This window comes from Panonychus citri, unplaced genomic scaffold, assembly GCF_014898815.1.
Source record: "Panonychus citri isolate SS breed McGregor unplaced genomic scaffold, ASM1489881v1 Contig00108, whole genome shotgun sequence".
Classification (NCBI taxonomy): Eukaryota; Metazoa; Arthropoda; class Arachnida; order Trombidiformes; family Tetranychidae; genus Panonychus; species Panonychus citri.
Genome location: NW_026515513.1, coordinates 1133819 through 1158800, shown reverse-complemented (window position 1 = coordinate 1158800; position 24982 = coordinate 1133819). Strand labels below are relative to the sequence as shown.

General features: G+C 29.8%; 2 protein-coding genes and 1 long non-coding RNA gene across 7 annotated transcripts; 1 reads left to right on the top strand and 2 right to left on the bottom strand.

Moving 5' to 3' along the window:
• Positions 1-59: 59 nt before the first annotated feature.
• LOC128389472 (uncharacterized) lies at positions 60-20482 on the bottom strand. Of its 3 annotated transcripts, none has more exons than XM_053349070.1 (8): positions 20350-20482; positions 18680-18872; positions 18460-18598; positions 17730-17908; positions 11096-12489; positions 4624-5021; positions 2376-3175; positions 60-1988 (listed from the first exon to the last, which is right to left on the bottom strand). In XM_053349070.1, the coding sequence occupies exons 2-8, from the start codon at positions 18834-18836 to the stop codon at positions 517-519; spliced, it is 4539 nt and encodes a 1512-aa protein (XP_053205045.1). In that variant the 5' UTR covers positions 18837-18872; positions 20350-20482; the 3' UTR covers positions 60-516. The 3 variants fall into 3 exon arrangements, with proteins under 3 accessions (XP_053205045.1, XP_053205046.1, XP_053205044.1); XM_053349071.1 differs by lacking the exon at positions 20350-20482 and adding an exon at positions 19164-19408; XM_053349069.1 differs by lacking the exon at positions 20350-20482 and having other exon boundaries at positions 18680-19099.
• On the top strand, positions 5891-9339 carry LOC128389477 (uncharacterized). Of its 3 annotated transcripts, none has more exons than XR_008325469.1 (5): positions 5891-6192; positions 6390-6876; positions 7434-7646; positions 7958-8858; positions 8931-9339. It is a non-coding gene; the product is annotated as an uncharacterized LOC128389477 (long non-coding RNA). The 3 variants fall into 3 exon arrangements; XR_008325468.1 differs by having other exon boundaries at positions 7434-7782; positions 7958-8815; XR_008325467.1 differs by having other exon boundaries at positions 7434-7782.
• Positions 20483-20557: 75 nt separating the features above from the next.
• Positions 20558-24884, bottom strand: LOC128389475 (pre-rRNA 2'-O-ribose RNA methyltransferase FTSJ3-like). Its single transcript, XM_053349075.1, has 6 exons — positions 24712-24884; positions 23813-24582; positions 23636-23736; positions 22218-23546; positions 21873-22125; positions 20558-21184 (listed from the first exon to the last, which is right to left on the bottom strand). The coding sequence occupies exons 1-5, from the start codon at positions 24776-24778 to the stop codon at positions 21894-21896; spliced, it is 2499 nt and encodes an 832-aa protein (XP_053205050.1). The 5' UTR covers positions 24779-24884; the 3' UTR covers positions 20558-21184; positions 21873-21893.
• Positions 24885-24982: the final 98 nt, after the last annotated feature.

Sequence of the window (24982 nt, the reverse complement as noted above, 5' to 3'; positions counted from 1 at the left end):
CAAGTTGTTCAATTGTTAAGAATTGATCTTAATTGGGAAAAAATTGAAAAGTTTATGAATTAATTGTAATCTATTTCTTGGTCAAATCATCTTTTAATGATAGAAATGATTATTTTAACTTTTATTGAACAAGAAAATTAATTCAAGTTTGGATTGTTCTTCCCTTTTTGATCAATCAAATCTATTTGATTGTTGATTAATCTTTTATATGAATACATCAAATATTTAGTCAAACTAGTTGATTTTTTTACAATTTTTTTCAGCTTATTAGTTGTTAATTGTTGTGATTAAGAATTTTATGAATTAGTGGTGATGAAGATGATGATTAATTAATGAGAAAAAAAATCTCTGGTGAAAATTAAACAGTGTGATTGTTATTCACGCTTTGGCACGTTGTTAATGGTGTTCATCAATAAGATGATTAAATCCAATTGGGTTCAATTGATTTTTCTTTTCGCAATCTCAATGATGATTAGTTGATGAATGTTTTGATTAACATTTCAAAATGATTATTACTTATTGACTTAAGAAATCAATTTCTGCTCTGACTTTTCTTCCTGATTGAACATCAATTGCTGTCACTTTAATTTCAGTATCACCGAAAATCATATTGGTTTGAATTTCTCGTCCACGGGAATTGTTTGTATTGCCGTTGATTGTAAATTCTAATGATGGAGGTGGTAATGGTGGTGGAACTGGAGGAGGTGTTGTTGACGGGGAATCGGATTCTTTTTTCTTCTTCCGCGAATCCTGAATATTATCGTTATCACTATTATCATCATCAGCTGTATTTCCATCATCTCTGGATAGTTTGGATAACTTTAATTTTCCATTAATCCTTGATTTAAGATCAATCGTTGTAGTTGAACTTATTGTTGTCGTTGGTATTGTCACTTGATTGGTGTTCAATTTTTTGATGGGCCTTTTGAAATTATGATTTAAATTATTTTCTAACTTTTTACAATTAGAATCACTTATATCATGGTAATCATGTAAATCGTCAAGATCAAGTACCAAGGTACCACATCGAGTTACCCCTTCATCGGTTATAAATCTAACATCATCTCGTTCGGAACAATAAATGTTAAGTACACTGAACTTTTGTCCATTTTTGGCTGGAGTGTAACTTCGAGTGACCAAATCGCCCGTGGCAATGGACTGATCGGTGAGAACAAATTTATCGAAAATATCTGAACACCATTCAACACCATCTCGAACAACCAGTTTGGAGAGGGGATGATAACCGTGAATGAAACGGTTTAGAATACCAATACCATAGGTCATTTTTGATCGACGGACCGAAATGATGGAAGGATCAAGGCCAAATAGAACGGCTCCTCGAAGGATAGAAGAGCTAACACCTTGAGGTATGATGACTCGAAGACGGGAAGAAAATGCTGATCTAATGTAACTCTGAAGTAATTGACTCTCGGCGAAACCACCGACCAAAAATAGGTAACCCAAATTGGTACCGTCACAAACACTGGAACAACAGTTTTTAGATTCAATGATTGAATTGATCTGCGAAACAATTTTTTCGCAAGTTGGTTCAAAAAGTTTACGCATCATGGAAGCGGAAATACGTAATATACCCAATCGAGGGTCAAAGGAAACATCAGATGAACCATATTTTTTAACCATCGAATCAACAGTTGAACCTTTCCATTTACGAACTGATTGGATAAACGAAAAAGGAAGTACAATGTTGTAAGGCGTTGACGAAACAGTATTGGCAGCTCGTTTTCGACCCTCGAAAGTGGTCATTAGGGTAACGTAACCGGACGGCAATTTGACACGAAAATCATCACAAAATTTGGAGCCAAAAATATCTTCTAAAAGATTTTCAAATTCCCGATCAACTCCAGTGGAACCAAATGGACAACCTGTAGCTCGATGCAGCTCTTTAAGTGACCGCAGGTCATCGTGAATCTCATGAACGGTTATATCAACAGTTCCACCGCCACAGTCAACAACCATGTAACGAGTACCTATTGCAATAAAAGAAACAAGGATTAGAAATAAGTTCCAATAGAAAATAAAATTCTGAGTATAGATTCAGAATCAGATACAAAAAGAAACATTAAATTCTGGTAACAATATGACTGACATATAATGATGATTATGATCATCTCAATGTAACGAAAAATGATTAAACAAATTGATTGAAAGTCTGATGAGCTTTGCGATTGAAAATTTTCCAATTCAAAGAACAGAAAAATTGATCATCATCACACCATCAACATCAATCAATTGATTGTGAAAGTTAATAATAAACTAAATGTAATGATGATTAAAAAAAAGGCAAACCATCATGAGACTGTAGTAGTTAGGAAAAGATTGACTAAATTGTTTCATGAAGAAAGGTATTTAGTTACCTTTCTTAATTGATATCGCTTGATCATTCGCCGAGTGATTATCTTTTTCATGGTCAAATAGATTTCCATTTGTACTGTTGTTGTTATTGTTACCATTAGTGGTGTAAGTACCATTAGTGATTCGACCATTTTTACTTGGTCCTTCCGGAATTAGTTGATTAACCTTTAACTTTCGACAATAAATAGCAGCAGCTTCTGGTTCCGGTGAGATTAAAAGTTGACTTGGATTATCGGGTGAAGCTAAGCCCGCTTGATAAGCGGCCATTCTCATGAATTGTTTGGCCGTTTGTCGCCAAAGAGCTGGTACAGTTACCACCCAACGGACATCTTCATCTTCGATTCGAGTCGCACATTGTTCACTTAACTCGGTAAGTGCGTGATTCTTGAAATAGGCTAAACTGGAAGCGAAAACTGTTAATGCTGATATTTTTTTACCATTGGCGGCGGTTAAGGAGGTCGATTTGGTTAAGTGAAGGGTCGTGTGTAAGGACATTTTAAATTTCTCAAAGTAAAACCAATCCTTGGCTTCGTCCGCGGATAGGCCGTGATACGCTTCTCGAGCTGCACTTCCAAAGGCATGGAAATCACCCGATGGGTTGAGTAACAAAATGGTCGGTGTTTTATGATTGTTCACGTCAGGGTCACATCCGTCATCCCATTTTCTCATCATGTGAATGGCCTCCGGTGATCGGGTAAAACTGAACGCGTAACCAGAATAAGTTGTACCAAAGTCAATGGCAACCACGACAAAATGTTTAGCCGCTGGCGGTGGAGGTGGTAACAGATTAAGATCATTTTCACTGATTAAATGAAAACGAAAACAAAACAAAATTAGTAAACAATGTAAACGTTACAATTAACGATAAACAATTAAGAGTTTAAACAACTATTTTTATACACAATCGATAAAAGTGAAATCAACAACAATTAACAATTGTGTTGACTTTAATTTCCTTGAAATTGAAATAATGACAATTTGATTGTGTTTTAAATTAGTTGAATGAAAAGGATGAAAGTTTTAAAGACAAAATTGAAATAAATGTTACTTAAATTGTTATTATTAAATCAAGTAAAATTATTTATGTTAATTACCATCATCATTTTGATTGTAATCATGATAATTATCAACAAAATATTGTTGATTTTAAATTAATTGTTGTAATGAGTAGGAGTTTTAACCATGAAGAGAGGCCTTAACATGAAAGTAATTTAAAATTAAATCAAATTGTAGGAAACGTTAATAGTAACTGTCAATCAACAAGTTAATTCACTTTTTGATTAGTTGATTGTTATACTCATCTAATAGTAGTAATAAAAAAAAAGGTAATGATTTAAGCTTCATCGTTGAATTTACAGTTGATTAAAGTATCATAGATTTAAGCAGGAATTAAATTTAATTGTGAATGGATTATTATTGATACATGTTGGGAAAGGCTTTTTAATCCTAAACATAATCTGTTATAATATTAATAGGATTAAATTAATTTGATTAAGTTTATTAAATTGTTCTAACAAAATAATAGATTAATCAATTGAAAGTTAATTCAAAGGGATAAAGTTGATTTAATTAAATTGGAAAGAGGTGAAGAAACTAAATCAAAATTAATCAACATTCAATATTGTTGAGTGAATGTAATTTAATTTTAGATTGTAATTAATTTAAACGATTAAGGAAATAAATTTATATATTAAGTTGTGTTAATTGGTATAAGAAAATTAATTCAGTAATTTGTCCTGTTGTATATTATTTATATTAATTGAGAAATTTAATCAGAAAGATTGTTATTAAATTAAGGTAAAGTTTTAGCTCGTGGATAAATTAATTAATTGGATTAAGGATTTGTTTATATTGTCAATTGATTAGTTTGAATTAATTAGAAAAGGGCAATCAGTCAATATGATTAGTTGATTAGTAATTTAACAATCAATTCTATTGGAAATTATTTACTCATCAAAATGTAAACTAAATTGCCAACAGGGACAATTAAAAACATCACCTAAACTAAATCTTAATTAGAATCTAAGTGAAAGTGAAATAATTAATTAATGGTAACAATTAATGTTGACCTAAAGAGACAAACAATTAAAACGATCAAGAATAATTTAAAATTCTAATTGTTAATTTGTAAATCAACATCAACAAGGAAAAAAAGAGAGACATTAGATTAAAGATTAATTAATCTAATAGAAACTCTTGTTAAACTATCGGTAAGATTTCGAGTGTTCATTTTTGTGATTCAATGATTACCTTAAATTGTTACATGTTACTTTGGTTTCTGTTGATTGTTGATGGTCAGTTTGGGTCACTACTGGTGCAGGTTCGGCTGCTAAATATATTTCCTCGACCAGATTATCGTTTTGTTGTTCGTATCCATTTGCATCATTGAGACAAGACTTTCGAGGAGGTTTGGAGGGTCGCTTATCCAATGAACAGTGTTGATTAACTTGATTCTTATCATTCTCATCATTTGATTCATTGCTACTTTCTTTTGATGAATCTATTCCTGGATCACTTGCTCCATTGTCTAATCCATCAACTGGTGATGGTGATTTTAATCCTTTGGTGGTGTTTAAATTGTTATTTGGTAGATTGTTCAATGTTATGTTCATTTCCTTTCCATTGGTTTGTTGGATTATTGTGCTTACCTGTTGAGAAAACAATAGAAGATGAAAAAGAAAAGAGAGAAATTAATGATCACCATTAGAAATTTATATATATAAAATAAATCAGTGATTAACCCCTTGAGATTAAGGTGATAGAGGAAAAAAATCAAGGTGAATATAAAATAAATCATGAAATGATTTAGATGAATGGGGATAAATGATTGAAATCAAAGGATTTTCATATCAGATGATTGAGCGGTAAGATTTTTCTTGCTCCAAATATATCAAAAGATTGTCCCAATTTGTAAACAAGAAATTGTTTTCTTCAAATTATGATTACCTATAGATTAATAAAAACTGTCAACAATTATAATTAAGTGAAATTAATTAAAACAAATCAGAATCACAGACAGAACAAGCAAGAGAAAGATTAATTGGAACTTACAGTTTTGTAAGTTCCAATTATAGAAAATGAAAACAGTAACATGATGATGGAGAGAGAAAATAATTTAAAACAATCATATGGAAATTAATCAATTCACAAACAACAAAAACACAGGTAAAGAAGGTCAACAATCAGCATGAATTGCTAATCAATTATAGTTAAACAATTGAAGATAATTAAAAATTTAACCTTAATCAAAGTCTTGGTAAAGGGTAAAGATGAAGGTGAACATGTTGAAAGAAGCCAAGTTTGAATGGGGAAAGAAGATGATATTGGTTTGGTAAGATGATCCATTAATCAGTTGATTTGAGAAGAAACAAAATAAACGTTAATTAACTCAATTTTCCGTTGGATTAACAATTAATCATCGTGTCAACAATTAAAAAGATTTTAACATCACTTGTTGAGAGCGCGAACAAAAGTGAAGCGGTTAAAATATTAACCAAAAGAAAAGAATAAAAAATTTTCTTTTCTGAAAAACCAAAGATTCTGTTGATTAATTCACTTGTTGATTTAATCAACTTGATTTAATTGTGGTAAATTTGATGATGGTCAAGATTAACTGTTCTGGACTTCGATTGATTTTGGTGGATAATCCAATTAACAATAAGAAGAAAATGAAAACTGTGAATTGATACAATCCCTTTTTCCTGTTGTTCTGATGTTTATATGAATTGAGTTTCTGTTTGTGTTGATTATTTTTTTATCATTTACCTTAAAATAACTAATTTAATGGTGATAAAAGTGGAACCTTAATTACTTTATTAAGTAAGTATTCACCCTGATGATGTAAATGAGAAACAAGAACAATTTAAATAATTCTCATTTCAATCATTTTCTTGTTGTGTTTCTCTTTTACATTCCCTTTCCTACCAATCTCTTGTTTTCATGTATTACAATTAACAACTGAATTATCATGATGATTATGATTTTATTTTATTTTCTTCTTTTTCTTTCTCTTTTAGTTTATCATCCATCTATTCATCTTTATTGTTGTTAATTATTATTGCTATTAAGGTGATGTATAAATGTAAAAAGGATGAGCTTCTAATGTAGGAAACAAGGAACAACATCAACAACAAAAAGATGGGTCATCATCATCATCATCTTCCATCATCAGTTAATATGTAACTGATCAAAATTTTGGAAAGTTGATTAAATCATATGATGATGGTGGAAAAGCAAATTAGGATTATCAAAAGATGGAGAGAGGAAAAAAATTCAGGTTGATTAACCATGATTTCCAAGGAGTATCAACATTTTAAAATGGAAACCAATCTGACAGGAGAGACTTTTCAAATTGGAATCATCTTTTTCAGTTCTATCAGTATTTTCATCAACCACTCCTACACCTTCATCATCATCAACATCATCAACATCGTGATTGTTAATCATCTTAATATCCACTTTGATTGAATAGATTTTTATATTTATTTCAAACAATTATCTTTAGTAAGTAATACATCCTAACATGTCACCTTTCCTGCATCTCTTGTGAGAGAGTAATTGTAATCAGTCATCGTTAATCAGTTTCTTCTATTCCATCATTAATTTTTATTATTCTCAGATGATGATGATTATGATGATTCTATTATCTCAAAATATCTTATGAGTTTTTGCAAATGCTTTTTCTGTTCATCATCATCATCATCATTGAGAATCTGATTAAGAAGCAGAATTTAATTGACTGGTTAGACTGTTACAGTTTCTAGAGAAAAAGATTTCAACAATTGATAAGATACCGTTTGATGAATGATTAATTGTTTTCCAAATTAATTAGCCAATTCAATGAGAGTGATTAACTTCCATAATATTTACAATTTGATATTCTCTCTCCATCCCTATTTTCAAACTTCTATTTTGATCTAATATCATTTACGATGAAGAGAAATAAATAAAAGATGAAGATGGAGAAAAAAATTCTTTCAGATCATCATTAACTCTCTCATTTTATGCATAAACTAATGATGAAAATCTATTTCTTCTTTTTTTTTCTATTCTCTTTACAGAATGAAGCATTTTTTCGTTCATAATCCAGGTATAAGACTGAACTTAATTACAATCTAAAGGCCACTGATTACATTGAATCTTAATAATTTGCATAAAGTCAACAATCAAGAAAAGATGGAATCAACAACAACAAGGAAAAAAACTGGACAATTGACCATATAAAGAAAAAAATGGAAAAGTGTTAATCGTGGTGATTAGTTGGTTTGCTAATTGTAGTTACAATTGTCACTTAAACTAAGCATATGCCCTAAATTATTAATTCTAATTACTATTCAACTGTAGTAAACTTATACTACAAAATGAGATGTTTTTTCCTGTCATCCGATAATCATAATTATCGCAATTGAAGTAATGATAATTTCTTAATGAAAGTAATATTTTCATATTTGAAAAGAATTAATGAAAAAATTATCCATTACCCTTAATATGAATTTACTATCATGTACTTTCACTCTTAATCATCATCATTATTGTAATTAGATTTGCATAATTGTTAATTTGCTTTTTCTTATTTTATCATTAGGTAAAAACGAGATGATCAATCGGTTGGTTTAACTGTAATAACAACAATCATGTTTCCGTTTCTTGTTCAATTCACTTTCAATATGGTGGAAAACTTTTGACTCGCTGATTATGAAATGATGATGGAAACAATTAGTTAATTATTTTCAAGTTCATCTTCAACAATCAAAATCATCATTAACAAACTGTCTCCAAGAAAACTTTTACAATTATTATGACAACATGGTGAAAGAATCAAAGTTAGAAATGAACAATCAATGGTGAACAATTAACTCACTAAATGGTTGAGTGAATAAGGAGACAAGCAAAGAGACGGATTTTGTTCATAGTTAAAGAAATTTCAATTTAAACGTTGAACAATTTAACGATAATCAAGAAAATCATTATCATCAACACCATCTCAAACAATAATAACAAAGTGCAATGAATTATCATGAATACAAACACTCAAATTCATATGAATGAATTTCAATCATGAATATTTCATTTCTAATCAAAGGTTAACACATGAGTGAAATTCATTTGTAAACCTTTTTTTTTCTTGCTCGGGGGAGGATAAATGATGGATTTATCCTTTAAACCGTTAATCTTGTTGACTTTTTCTCCTCTTAATTGTCAACTGAGATTCTAAGATAATCAATCAAAAAATTGATCTCCAGTTAATATCATTGATGGAAAAGGTTAATCACCTTTCAATGAAAATCTCATCTTTCTAAATCTTAATTAATACTAAAGAATCAATGAGATGATGCTGATCAATCTTGTCTATCAACTATTGGTAATAATGGTCAAGTTCACTGATTGACCCTCAGAGGATGAAGATTGTGAAAAATCAAGTTCTCACTCTGAAAGAAAAGAGGTAAGTCAAAAGATTATCAATTCCATATAATTGAATCTAATAGGTAAGCTAATTAAATGTTCAATCTAATTACTATGGAAAAGTGTATCAATCTATTTTCTCATTAAATTCACAGATTGGATTCGAAGCCTTATTTACAATGTAATTGGTTAATAAATGATTCCAAGGAGTGTCCCGTTAATTACCCTGAAGGAGGCGAAATCTATTATTCACAATCTCTCAACATTTAATATTGGATAACGTTGTTTGGGTTATATTTTTCATCTACACAAAGTTACGGAAAAAAAATCCAGGTCAAAAGACGGAGGCTAAGCATGATGATGGAAATGATGATGATGATGATGACCAAGTGAGCTTGACCAACTGTATCAATCAACTTAATGACAGTAACATCTTTTGACCCTCCAAAGGAGAGTGAGGCCAGAAACGGATAATCAAGAAGCCGAAAAATACAAAACAAGACAATGATTCTGTTTATATATTAATATTTACACTAATCACCGTTTGGATGATGTTGGAATTGAATATATTGATAGTTGATTACAACTTACATCAATAGAATGATGATAAGAAGATGAAATGATAGATATCAATTAGATAAAAGTATCAATGATACTAATAGAAATCAATTAATCAATGTAATGTATTGATGATATATCATAATAAGATGATCATGTAATAATTGAATATCATCATAGAATAATTAACATATGATTATATCAATAGAATTCAAGGTGAAATTCATGATTAATATTGTTAATTAGTTAAATCATATTCAGTTAATAATTAATGAATGTTAATCATATCATTGAATATTAATGATATAATATTATAATTGATTATATATTTAGATTATTAATTATTTATCAATATGATAATCATAATGATATGATATGATTATCATCATTAAGTTTCAGTTTAAATTGGAATCATTTTTCATAGGTAATTTTGTACTTGTTTCTGGTCCAAAATTAGGTCAAAGGTTAATGGTCAGTAAGTTTAATTGATGGGAACAGTTAATCATTATATGAAATTGTATCAATATTTATGATCATTTTTATCATTATCTTTTTCTCTTGATTGTAATAACATAGAAATTAATTGTAAACAATTTATGTATCTGATTGTTTGGGTTAAATATTACTTGAAACAATCAGTCAATATAAGTGAGATCAATTGTATTATTGTAATGATTTTGTTAATTACGTTGAGAAAAGTGTGTGATCACAATTACGATGAAAAAAAAGTTGATCATGAACAGAAAAAAAAAGTTCAACTTGAATGAAAACTTAAAATTGGAATTATTTTTTATGTGAGAATTAAATCAAATCAAAGTTGATACAATTAACAAATAGTGTACATGGTTGTCATCATCATGATGGAATTGTTTAAATTGTTCATTTTTTCGCAATCATGAAACAATTTGATTCTTGAGTTAAGATTAATCTTTTTGTTTTCATTTCTCTTCCAGAATAATTAACAGAATCAACTCGACAAAGGTGATGATGATCATGATGATGACAATGACGATGAATACAATGGATCTACCCTGAGATTAATGTCTGACATGGTGGCCTGGAAAAGTGAAATTTGACCTGAGAAACGGAATCTCTATATTATTATTCTGATTTAAACTAATCGCTGTGATAAAATTGCGTGATGATGAAGATTATCAACAGAAAAACTGACAATGTTTACCTGATTCATGTAATAATAATGAAGCTCATTTTTGTCTCCCATGAAGAGGATTCAAGTATCATCAACATCACGGAAACGCATTTACGCATTGATAGTTTACCACGGTAATAACAATTTACCGTAATGAAAGAATACTGATAATTGTTGATGATAAACAAGGAAAATTAGTAAATTAAAATGTATTATTTGCTTAAAACAAAGAGTAAGTCTTAATTATTCATCATCAATTATCTTCGTCCCAAGTTAATTATGTCAAAAAATCGTTAATCTCTCTCTCTCTCTCTCTCTATCCAGCATTTAGAATCCTCATTATCTGAAACAATATCTCACAATTAACAGAACGGAAGAGGTCATCATGGGAAAAAAGGTTCTAAACCTTTTATTACAGTAAACAGTGCATAAGAATATGTAATTAATGATAATCACAATTACGGTGACAATTTAGATTATGTTGGATTCTAGATGATCAGAAACAATAGCTAATTAATTGAATCTTTTTTGCTTAATTGTGTAAAGGTGAACATTCATTGATATCAACTGATTTAATTGATTAATTGTTGAACAAGGATCAAGTTTAATTACCTTTTCAGTTTCTTTAATCTGATGATTATCATGATTAATTTTAATCATTTTACCATTAGCCATGTTTTTCATTACTTCCTTAACAATAGTTGGACTCATAGAGACTGAACTTTGATTACTGTTTATGAATGAACTTGATTTAGATGTTATTGTTGATGATGATGATGATGGTGAGGGATGATTACGATGATAAGTATCATTTGATTGATCACAAGATGCTGATGATTTGAATGATGATGTTGATACGATTCCACTTGAAGATGAAGATGGAGATGATTGGTCACTTTTTTTCCTATTAGTATCTGAAGATGAAGGAGTATCAATTGTTATCGATGTCGGTGATGATAAAGAAGATGAAGATGATTGAGTTATTGGTGTAGATTTAATTGTTGTTAAATAATTTGCTTTCAATTTTTCACTAAAATCAGTATAACAAGTACACTTTTGATCACTTTCCGTGGTTAATTGTTGCCGTTGTGGTTGACCATTACTCGACGATGAGTTAACAGTTACCTTTCCATTACCCCCTGAGGGTGATGATAATGGTGTCACTGTTGGTGTTGATGAAATCGATAGTGATGATAATTTAGATAATGGTAAACAATAAGAGCAACTTGATTTCCAATTTAAATCACTTTGATTAATATTCACAGAGGAAAGTTGACTTTTAGATGATTGAGTTGATTTCTTGTTTGATTTCACTTCGAGTGGTGGTGATACTGTTTTTCCTGATTTACTTTTCACTGAAGGTCCAATAAGCACCGATGAAAATTTACTTGGTGCCGAAAATTGTGTTACCGTCGGTGGTAAAGGTGGTGGAGGCGGTGGTGGGGGTGAATAAACGCTCGTTGAATAGATTGCTTGCCGTCGAACTGGTGAAACCCATCGATTATTGTAGAGCTGTTGATCATCGGTAAATCGTCGTGGAGATAAACATGTCTGTGAACGTTTGAGTATCGACGATCGCGGCGGTGGCGGAGAAGAGAAATTGACCTTTCGAATTGAAGGTAAAGGTATCGAAGGTAATGACGAGAGTGGCGGAGGAGGTGGAGGTGGTGAAGATGAGGATAAAGATGAAGACTGGAGAGATGAAGATGGAATCCGATTCGTGGAGAATGATGAATAATATGATTTCGAGGGTTGCGATTGTTTCAACTGTCCATTAATCAATCGAACAGAATTTATCTGATTACTTGAAGATCTATTAACTATTGTTACTGTTGATTGTTTCCGCTGATTGGAAAGTGATTGTTGATTGTAATCATGATTAGTTGATTTGACCAGTCCGAAAATTATCCCATCGCGTGATTCATTTTTAAACAAGGAAGCACTAAATTGTGATCCATCAAAAGCGATTGATTGATTCCTGGGGCCTTCCTTTAAGGATTCACTTTCTGTTAATCACAATTAAGAGAAACATAAAAAAAGCAACAACATTAGATTGACAATTAAGATGAAAAAAACTCAAGAATCAAAGTTAATCATTTGAAAGACATAAAAAAAAGATGATGATGATAATGTTTACACTTTCACTTGAATATTACTACAATTAAATTTGAATAGTTGGTTTGATTAAAAATTGATTGTTAGGCTGAGTGAGAAAATGAAAAAATCAATCACCAATGATTAACTAAAAATAAATCAACTAAATCAATCATGAGAGTAGTTAAAGGTTAGATGTCAGGATGGCGATTGAACAATCAATAAATAAGATGATTAAAGATGAAGATGAAATATTTGATTGTGTGATTAAGTTGATGATGATTTGTACTGAATAATAATAATAGCCAATGATTGTAATGGTTACACTTAATGATTAAGAATTGACCATTAGATGGAAACGGGTTTCGGTTGTGAAGTAAAAACTTTTCACTTCTTAATTGTGATCTCTTTTTTTTTGTATTGTAGTAAATTAACCTTACCTTGTTTTTAATTCACTCATCTTCATATTTAGTTAACTGTTTGATAGTTAACTAAATTGCTTTGATTATGCACACAAATTGTAAATACAATTTGCAATGTTCACATTTTTCTTGTACAAATTTATATACATTTCAATTGGGTTGAAAATAAAGGTTTGGTTTTGTTGATTATTATCATGATTAACTAACAAATATATTAATCATTATCAAGATGATAAACATGATATTATATTAATAACAATTATCATCTTGTCCTTAATCAACTAAATCAGTTGGTTCAATTGTTAATCTGTGTTAACAATTTATATGTGTAGGTTTTTGCTGTTTGTGGTTATTGACAGTTAGTGATTTAGTTTGTTTATTTATTTTTGATTGTTTTGATTGGGATCAATTTAAATTGTGATTAGTCTTATTGTTAGTTTAGTTTGGACTCAATTAGATGAGTCAATTAAAGCTAAATTTAATTCTAAGGTGAGTTAATCCATTAGAAAGTTAATTTTAATATGTTAACCAATTGATTTGTTTATTTCATTGATTTCAAATCATTGTTTGGGTTTGGATAATTTAGTTAATTGTTTTTTTTTGTAGGAAATTTTAACCAAGTATTAGATTCAATTGATTACAATTAAGGTAAACAATTAGAAAGAGAAAATGATTAATATAATTAATAACAATACACACCTTAGTTAAATCATCATCATTTTAATTTCTCTTCATCTGATTAAAAGATCACAATTAGGTTAATATCAATTGTAATCATTTAATTTGATTTGATTGTTCATCATAATCTGATTAGGAACAGAAATTAAAAAATTAAACTCTTAAAATTTATCCTAACGAAAGGTAAAAGTTAATTGTTATGATTGTCTCACAACTAAATCAATAAATTTACTATCATCAATTGATTATTAAGCTAATTGGTCTGAGATGAAAAATTAGATCCAAGTGATTAATAAATTTAGTTAATTATTCCAATTCGTGTTGAATGAAAAGTGTAAATCAAAATTTATCTAATTGTGAAAAAAAAATGAGTTACATTAATAGTAACAATTTGAATTGTAACTCGTGTTGTTAAATTATGTTTAATTATTGTAATTATGTGATGCTGGTTGATTGTTGTTGATCATTATTTAATAAACTCTCTTGATTTATATTTATATGATTTGTGAGTGAGTATATGGGTTTTATATTAATATACATTATGAGAGTTATTAATTTAAATGAGAATCACAATTAAGCCAAAACAATAGTGGCAAAAAAAGGTCAACAACGTGAGTCTTAATGAATGAATTATAATCAATTGTAAAAGTGTTTCAAACATGATTAACTTATAATTAACTTGGCAAAAGTGATTGGTGATGAGGATGAAGATGAAGATGAGGATGAGGATGATAACAATACCCACAAAGTACACAAGATGAGGTGTTTTATCATTCATGGTGATAATAGACTCATCTTTTAATCGTGAGAATAATTTATCTCAACAATTCAGTCTTAATTGTTGATTGACCAGCTCATTAAATCAGAGTGATATTATTATTATACTATTGATGTGTATCGGGATTTCATCATCATTTCAATTAAACTTTTAATGGTTAACCATTAATGATTAGATACTTATTAATAGTAAATATGAAACGTTAATTGTGAGGCTTTCACATAGATGATTTAAATTGATTGACAGCAAGGATAATTGTGTCCATTCAAGTCAATAAACTGACCACAACTTTTTTAGATTATAAAGTGAACACTTTTTTTTGTTTAAGGTCTGAGACGATTAACTAGAGATCATTTCAAGGACAATGAAGATGAAAAAGTGTCTCAAATAAGAAGATAAAGAAAGAGTTATCTTCATTTCTCTTTCTCTGGTCATTTGTTTCGTCCATTGGTCAATGATAACAATTAGGTCTTTTCTCATGGACTTGTAATGTTTTCCCACGTTTTCTGGTCACTATTAATCTGTTTTTCCCTCTCAATCCGGTTTTCCTTAATCTCTGTCCAGTTTTCTGCTTCTAAATTACTAATTAATTGTTAACAATTAACTTTGACATCTCTTCAAGGTTAATCTGTGTATGTATTAACTGTGCTAATAGAATCAAGAGCAACAACAATAACAATCAACAGGTTAAATTGTTGAGTGTTTTGTGTTTCAAATTTACTGATTGTTTTCAATTCTGTTTCATTTGATTGTTTTACCAGTTTGATTTAATTATCATTGAAAATTATTATTATTATTACAATTCTGTTGATTTTGTCGTTGATTCTTGTCCCTTCATTATCATGGTGGTCATCTTTTTAATCACTGATTGTGTTGATAATCATGTATTCTGATCACTTTGAGTAACAACAATTAGTAGTTGAGTAAAGAGGAAAATTGTAACACTGACAATATAACAACAACTTACCTTGAATTAACTAATGGTTTTCTGTCAAATTATAATGATAAAAGACAAGATTATAATCAGATTAAGTGGAGATTAATTAAAGATAAAGGTGAAGAATTAAATCCGTTCAGTGTTCGTAATGTGACAGGTAAAAGATGATGAAAAACAAACAATCAACACTAATGGAAACACAGGTTAACACAATAATTAATAATTTCCAATTGAAACACAGAACATGAAAGAAAAGAAATAGTTAATCAATTGATCGTCTTAAGATTTAATTGGAAATAATTAATCAACACAGATCAAGAAATGAAAAGGAAATCAAATGAAACCTGATGTTCAATGTTAGAGTTTACAATTACAACTGATTTGGTTGGATAACTTGAGAAATGAAAATTACCTGTACAGGTAAAGGTAAATGTTTATATCTGTTAACCGTTAACAGAAAAAACTAAAAAACAGAAAACTTTAAATTGTTGCTGATGAGATGATGATGTTGTTGTGGTGATCTTTGGATGACCGGCCTATTCTTAGCCGAAAAGGAGAAAGAGAGAGAGAACTTTAAAAAAAGAAAAAGAGACAAAGAAGATGATGAAGATGATGCAGATGAGAGAGAGAGAGGAGTGAGTGAAAGAGGACGGAGGAGGAGGGTAGAGGTGCTCAAGGAACGTATCGGGCGTATCCTTTGATTTGAGCTTCTCAAGAGTAACTATTACTATTATCCAAGCATAAAGGTAACATCATATCAGAATTTGAAAGCGAATTGGATTCGCTATTACATTAGAACAAAAAATTATCTAATTCTCATATTGATCATCCTTTCAGGGTGATTTTAATTACCATGGAGATACATATCTCCATCCTCCTTTGTCTCATCATCAGACAATAATTATCAACGATATTTTCTTTTCCACACTTTTCGCTTTGTCTTAAATGGTTAACAACAATGAGTTAATAAGTGATTAAGATAATTATCATTATTATCTCTTGATTATCATGAGCATGTTTCCTTTGTTAAGGAGCCAGGGTAAGTTATCAACAATTCTGGTTCCCTCATGTGTCAATTATAACTTTTTTTGTTCTTTCTTGATATTATTCAACTAACATCATTATTATCATGAAAAAAACACCAACAGGTAGCAAAAGTTTGTTTACAAACAAATGACCAGGTAAGTTAATAGGTTTTCAAGTTAATGTTGATTTTTTTGTTACCTTTTTTAGCTCAATTTTACCTGCGAGTCAATTGTTGGTCAGGAAATATTAAATTGCTCTTGATTGTTAAGCTTAATTTTATGTATTCATGATGATGATGATGATTAACTTGCAACATTATCAGAAAAAAAGTTGATGATTGTCTATCATGGTACTGATTATGATGATTAAATATCATCTTTGATATATGATAACTGGGGAAATGTTAATTGTGATGTTTTTTATTGTCATCAAAATGATGAAATCAATTTGATTGTAACTGTTAAGTGATATTGCTCATTATATTGATTGTGAGTAGTGAAATATTTAATTGTTGTTGACTGTTTCTTTATTTTTAACCTTAAGATTGTTAATTGTTGTGTAACTTTAACATTGGTTTAAATTGTTTAATTGCAAATTGATTATAAATTGTATCATCATTTGATTAATTGTAATAAGATCAAGGTTGAATTGAGATTAAATTATTAATTTGAATTGATTTCATCGATTGATTAACTTTAATTGAAAAAATAAATAAAAGTAATCATCATTTATGTATTAACATAATTACAATTTATAAATTGCAACATTGATTATTGACCTGTGAACCAATTAAACAGTTAATTTGATTGATTTGTTTAAACTGTTTGTTTGTTAATTACAATTATCATTTAGATTAAAATTTTAAACGATTGTAAATACAAATGATTAATTTGAAATTAGTTGTAAACAATTAAATCAAATCTAAATAAAAGTAAAATCAACTTAATCATTCAGGTTGTTAATCCTGAGGATACATTCAAATTAATAGTTAATTATGCTGATTGTTAACATAATAAATAAAACAACAATTAAAAACTACTAATTAACTTGACCAGAGTAAAATGATTAAAACTAATCATTTACTCAGCCAATTAAACAATTTAACAGGTAACAATCAATTGAAAAAAAACTCAAGGAATCAAATCTAATCAACTGATCAATAACAATTAGAAAATGAGCCAAATTGTTTGTCGATAACAATCAATCAATGACACAAATACACTAAATGTTTACATTGACAATTAACGAATGCGAATCAATTGATTAATCGTCCAAATGATTAACTATTATTGCAAATGAATATGGACTTACCTTTAATTGTCGTACTTGAATTGTGCCTTATGTAAGTATCATCGTAACAATGATAATCCAATGACAGAGGTTGAGACCATTTAACTGACGGTGGAATCTTTTTACCGATGGATGTCGGCGGATTATCGCGGACCATTAAGGCCACTACGCGCTCTTTACCTTGATAGATATCGGTTAGACTGTTGGGAGAAGTTTAAATTTGAAATCGAAACAAAGGAAGAAAAAGAAAAGAGAATAGAATTGAGAGAGAGAGAGAAAAAAGAAAATAAAATCTCTTCATGTTAATTCAAAGGAAAACGGAAACTCTGAAGAAAATGAAGTTTTCGTAATAAAGAAAAACTGTCATGCAAGAATAAATTGTTGTCTGTAATCATCAGAATTGTAATAATTGTGGTTTTCCATTTAATCTGAAAACTTTTTTACTTTTGGGTGGATTTCGGTTTAAAACTATTATATCTTATTCAATGTTCTTGTATTCATAATCATAACCATTTAGTAACAATTTAACAAATGGATTCAAACATTTTCTCATTTACTAAAGGTAAGGATTAGCTAAATAACTTAATTATATTAAAGATGATGGTAAATCTAAATTGTAATTCAATGAGAGATGATTGAGTGACACAATTCACGGAAAAAAACATTAAAATGACTTAATTTTATTGGAGTAACTTTATGATTCGCCAGGCAAGTTGTTGATTATTAACAATTAAATACATTTCAAATTTACCTTCTCAGGTGAGGTGACTTTTGGTATAATGATGTTGATCGTTTAAGACGTGATCCACTTGGTTGACCGGAAGGTGGAAGCCGATCAGTGTAATCCCTTGGATAGTTGGTCAAGTAATCAGATTTTGACATTTGATCAACTGGAATCAACGAGAGAAAAAGGCAAAAAAATCAATCACATGATGATGATCACGAAATAATTTGCAAAATATATTAGTTACCTTGATATAATAATCCATTAGAATAGTGATCTGATCGTTGAGGAGGAAATTGGTGATAACGATGAACAGGAATATGATTGACAGAATGAGTTCGGTAAAGTCGAGGTTTTTGTTGACCTGATGCCCTTGGTTGGTCAAGATTATAATTGAGTAACATGTTGATAATTGTCCAGGTTAATTACCGTTAATCACACTGAAGAGATAATCACAGAGACAATAACAACGAATTTAAAAAAATTATAACAACTGAGCACAAATAAATCACAGATCAAGATTCTGACACATGGTAAGAAAGGTAAACGAAGATGAAGAAATGACAATCAACAGAATCAGTTAATTCTCATTACCTGTTGATTTAGAATAGAACAGAAAAAAAAAACAAATTTTCTCTTCTCTTTGATCCCGAAAAACAACCAAAACTGATCATTTACCTTTTCTCTCTCTTTCTCTCTCTCTCTCTCTCGAATGATGATAATCATCTTACCTGTTTTGTCTTCCTTCTCAATTCATATTCTCGACCTCAACCTTTGTAACTAGTCTACCGTAAATAGAAATAATTAACTGATTGTGATGTTTGTATTTGGAAAATGATTTGACTCGGAAAAAGAGATAACTGTCAAAAGCGTGATTTCCAACATGTAACGTGTATATATTATTCATATACCGAAGATGATTGGTTACAACAATTAAGAGATGGTTAATGATGTTCCCTTGATGATCAACAATTGATTTAATGTTGACAAAAGGTAAATAAATGGGACACTTATAATGTATAAGAATCAAAGTAAAACTTTGTGAGAAATGAAGACTCATAACAAAACGACAGAAAATCAGGTAAGATTAATGATCTTCTTGTATTGACAATATTCACAATTAACTTAATTTCTATTCAGAAATTTAATCACTTAAGGTGAGACAATAATGGAGAAACTAATTAACCAAAAAATATTAATTAACTTACTATTAATTAAGAAAATAAAAGGAATCAAATGAAAAACAAAACAAAACACAAAGAAAAGTTAATTTTAAATGTTATAATATTAATAGTTGACATCGGATCAACAATTTAGGTTAATTATCATTAATTGTTTAGTAAATTATCTTGGTTACTATTAATTGATTAGAATGATTAAGATAATTTTCATTTGGAAATCAATTTATTTCTCTTTGTTCTTGATTCTAATTGTATTACCATTGGTTTGCAATGGATTTGATTTACTTTTCAGAGAGACACTTAATTGTTAACAATTAAATGATAATCTTATCATGATTAAGATGGTAAAAGGATGAAGATTATTTAAATTTATGCCATTTTTTGTGGTTCACTAATCCATTGATAATTTAATGTATTCTTATTGTTATTACAATTGAAATACGTGAGGTAAATTGTTTAATTTACCTCAATATAAATCATATGAAAAAAGTAACAATTTAGGATTATTATTGTTCCTATTGTAGTGATTAACTTTGATCATGATTTATGTTTAGGTCAAAATCAATATGATTATAAACAATTGGTTTTAAACTTACTATTAATACTGAATTAGTTTGATGAGTATTGGTAATCAATGATAGTAGTAGTAATTTTTTCATTCATTAATTGTTACACGAATTGTTGGATAATCATTGGGAAACAATTTAGGAAAACAATTGATTAAAAAAAATCTTACCTTGGTTATGAGCTGATTGTTTAACTTATTTAGATGTTTTCAAACTGATTAATTGATTGTAGTCCTTTTTACAAGCACAATTTAGTTAATTTGATTGTTACGAATCATTTTGATTCTCATTCTGACTTTGATGTGTAACAATCTTGTTGATTGTTATGATGTTTGACAAAACTGTCAAAACTTGAAATAAATTGATGATAAACATTAGTTTGAAATTGGATATCACTTTATTAAATTATTTATTATTGGTGTTAACAATTTAGTTAATTGTTATGATCAGAAAAAAAGAGAGAGAAAGATTAACAATATTTATATAAATACACAACATTGGAAAAGATTTTCATCATTTTTTTCAGATCAATTTAGATCCAATCTTAATCATATCGAAGGTGATGAAAATTATGATTTAGTTGATTGCATGAGACACAGAAAAAAAAACGGTGACAATTAAAATTTAAATCATTTCAATTAAAGGAAAGTTGCTTTTGAGGCCCAAGAGTTTGTTGTCCGATTTGAGAGAGATACAAAAAACGTAGTAAATGATTAACTTGATAGGATTTTGTTGTTGTTAATTGTTGTTAATCATCTGAAACAAATATTCCAGGTACGTAGCTCATATAAGGTGGTACAAATCCGTTAGGATGTTTGTTATCTTTAACGATGAGATTGGTTGTAATCAGTTGATTGTTACTTCGTAGAATTGATAAAATAGGATCATCAAGATCATCGCCCAGTTCATCAAAGTTTTTAACATTAGCATCCTCATCAAATTTACTTCCGTTTTCCGTTTCATCACTTGAGACCAAGGTTGGTAAGGTGTTAACCAGATTTCCCTCTAATTGGATAGAAAGACAATAAACAAACAAAAAGGATAACAAATTAAGGTAAAACATAATTAAAAGGAAACAATTTGTTTATCTTTTTTTTTCACTTCACTCTATGGATACGTGATTCTAAAGATTAACATTTTCATCTTATTATAATTTTTAAAGTTTCAATTATAACAACAATTGTCTTTTACTCGTTAATTAGTGTAATCATAATGAAGATAGTGTTTAACTTAATCATCTTAAATAATATTAAATTGACTTTTACCAATTACACCCTCTTTCATTGTTGTTTCATTATCCCTGCGGGGATAAGTTAAGAGTGAACATTTGGTTTTAAATTGTGATGAAACTATTAACAATTAAAGGTAATCCCAATCTTGTTTCAATTTGTAATTAAATAATCGTATAGTTTTCCACGTTAAAAGGTTGATTGTGGGACAATCAAACGACAATTTGATCATATTGCTTTTCAAAATTAAGCAATAAGAATACAAAGAGTATCATCATGTTAAAATCTAATTAGACTTAATGGTGAACGTTTAAAAAAGATAATTAACTTATTTTTCTTATCCAATTAGTTCTTGAAAATTTTAACAACATGATTGAGTTTATCTTCTTCACTGAGTTTACCTTTTAATTGTTCATTGGGATGTTAATTGTTGAGAAAGGGAAACAAATAATTAGTCAACTTACCATAAAGTCATGTTATTGTTTTTATCGTTTCTTTGAAGATCCTTTTGATTTTGATCCTACTTTACTTCGAGGTTTACCTTTACCTTTGGCCTTCGCTTCGCGTTTTTTATTCAGTTTATCCTTTTTTAATCGACTATCGACCAATTTGTATCTTCCCTTTAAACCTGCAGGTCGTTTGTTGATCCTTCCCTTTTTGGCGACAACATAGGTCAGTTCTTTTTTCTTTTCTCCTTTCATCGCTTTTTTGTACAAACTGTTGATGGAAAAAGATATCAATTGAATGTTAATATTTTTCGAAATAATTTTTGGTTATATTTAAATAGAGAATTGTCAATAGATACTTACTTCCTTATTGTTGCCATTTTTTCCTTCTCACTCATATCAGGAATATCGGTTAAGGCTTCAGCCTTTTTACGAGCTCTTTCCATTTTTCTTTGGGCCCGTTTACGTTTACGAGCATTCGCTTCGGCCACTTTCTTGATGGGTCGAGCGTTTATCTGTTTAAGTTTCTTTTTAAATTCTCGAACAGTCGCTTCTGGAACGGGTAATGGTTTATGGAAGAAAATATCTTCATCTTTCTTGAACCAAGAAGGTACAAAATCGTGGTCAGCATTCATGTAACGATTCCATGCTTGGTCAATAATTTCTCTTCTTGTTTTGGCCGAAGTTATCATAACAGAGCCAAGAGCTAATTCTTCAGGAGACAATTTAACATTCGATTTACATCTTTCATCCAGTGTTGGTGTTTTTTCTGCTTTATCTAAAAGATCCTCTTCACTTTCATCGTCACTTTCGCCACCATCAATGGCCTCTTCATCTGAATCTTCAGCGAATCGAACTCTTTTTTTACCCTTGGTTCCTGTTGATGTGGTCATTTCCTTGATCATTTCCTTGGTCATTTTTTTGTCCTTCTTTTTCGCGTCTTTTAAGGCTTTCTTTTCGGCTTTTCTTTCCTGTTGCCTCAATTTCCTAGCATCAATGGCCATGGCAGCTACATCATCGTCATCTTCCCATTCATCTTCATTGAATATTCCTCTCTCAAAAAAAACTTTATCTTTCTCACTGGTTGGTCTATCATCTAATTCAACGAGTAAACCTCCTCCTTCTTCCTCTTCCTGTTCATCTTCTTCCATATTCTCATCTTTATCTTGTTCACCATTTTCATCATCTGAATTTATTTTATCTTTTTCATCTTCTTCTTCTTCACTATCAACTTCATTCGGATTTCGATGATTATCCTCAAAATCATAATCATCTTTAGCGTGACGATCAAAATAAACCTTTTTGGGTCTACTTTCAATATCATCATCATCATCTGGTTCCAGTTTATTTGGTAATTGATCATCGAGCTCATCAATAAATGCTTCTTGAAATCTATCTAATTCAGATCGATTCTTGATCTTTCGTAAGGTGAACAATTCCATATCATCTTCTTCACGTAGTTCATTATCATTTGTAACGATTCCAAGACTCATCCTTTCATTTAGTTTCTTCCTTTCCTTAAGAATCTTTTTCTTTTTCCTTTTCAATTCAGACAATTCTAAATCTTCTTCTTCTTCCTCCTCCTCCTCTTCTTCCGCTGGTATCTCAGCGATAGAAAGCTCTTTTTCTTCAGCCTCTTTCTCTCTGGGATAAAGTTCGGCTCTCAATTTCCTTCTCCATGAAATTAATTGTCTATTAAAAGTTTCCAAAGAAAAAAAGTATTAATAATAATATTCTCACACGATTAGATAATAATCAAGATACGAAAAGTTAGAACTTACAGAATTTCTTTTCGGCCAAGTACTTTTAGATCTTTACAATATTCCTTAATATCGTCAGTCGTCAATGGATGATTTTTAATTGCTTCGGTGTCAAGAACAATCTAAAAATGAAAGAAACATCAAGTTAGTATTGGAAAGAAAATCAAACATCTTCATGTGGAAAATTGTTGAAATTACTTCGTTCGAATCGGCCATAAGTTCAATATGATTGGTTCTTATACAGAATTCAGATGCATCCAATTTATGGTATAAAGTGTAATCCCCATCGGCGTATCCCTCGGCTTTAGCCTTTTTAGCCTTAGTAATGGGCTTTAATAATTCAGCTTTCTTTTTCCTCTCCTCATTGGGAAGAGCGACATCTTCAAATAAATATGTTGGATCGAAAAATTTTGGATCAATTTTATCAGGAGCCAAATATTTTTCACAAACAACGAAAATCTCAGCTGATTCATGACGAGAGGCTTGAGGTTTGGTAGCGTGAACCTTTTTGAATAATTTACCCAAAAGCCAAATAAGAGCATTATAATCTCTGGAACGGAAGACTTTGGTGATAAACCAACCACCTTTCATTAGAAATTCACTTGCTAATTGAATGGCACTTAATGTTAATCTAATTTGAGCAAAAGCATCGTGAGTCCAACTTTTACCAACATTAGGAGCACCATCGTTAAGAATTACATCAGCTTTCCAGGTTTTCAATTCTTTATTCAATAAAGATCGACATGTCGGTGTAGTAATATCACAAGTGAATGTCATAACATTGGGAATAGGTTTAATAGGAACCAAATCAATTCCAACAATTACACTGGAAACTGGCATAAACTTTTGAGCCACTTGAAGCCAACCTCCAGGAGCTGAACAAAGATCAATTAATACACGTGAACGTTGAAGAAATTCAAACTTCCTATTCAATTGTATTAACTTGAAAGCAGCTCGAGAACGATAACCTAAATAGAGAAGAAATAAAAAATCAAATCAATTAAACAACCAAATTGAACCAAGAAAAATAAAAAAATAAAAAATTCTCAAATTAAAGTGACTAAAATTTCGCTTTGATTTCAAATCTTTTTACTTACCAGTTTCTTTGGCTAATTGATAAAATCTATCCTTCCTCTGCTTCCCTACTTTTGCCTTACGACCCATTGTGAAAATAAATTAAACAATTTACCAAAACAATTAAATTTAATTAGAATTAAAAACCACAAACTAAATCAAAACAATCTCTAAATGGGAGAGAAAAGCATTTAAATAGTCACACATGGAAAAGAAAACACGTTGGTTTATTCTTCGAGCGAATTCTGTGAAAATAGCCTTGGGTCGTTATTCTAACCGCATAAACACATGTTC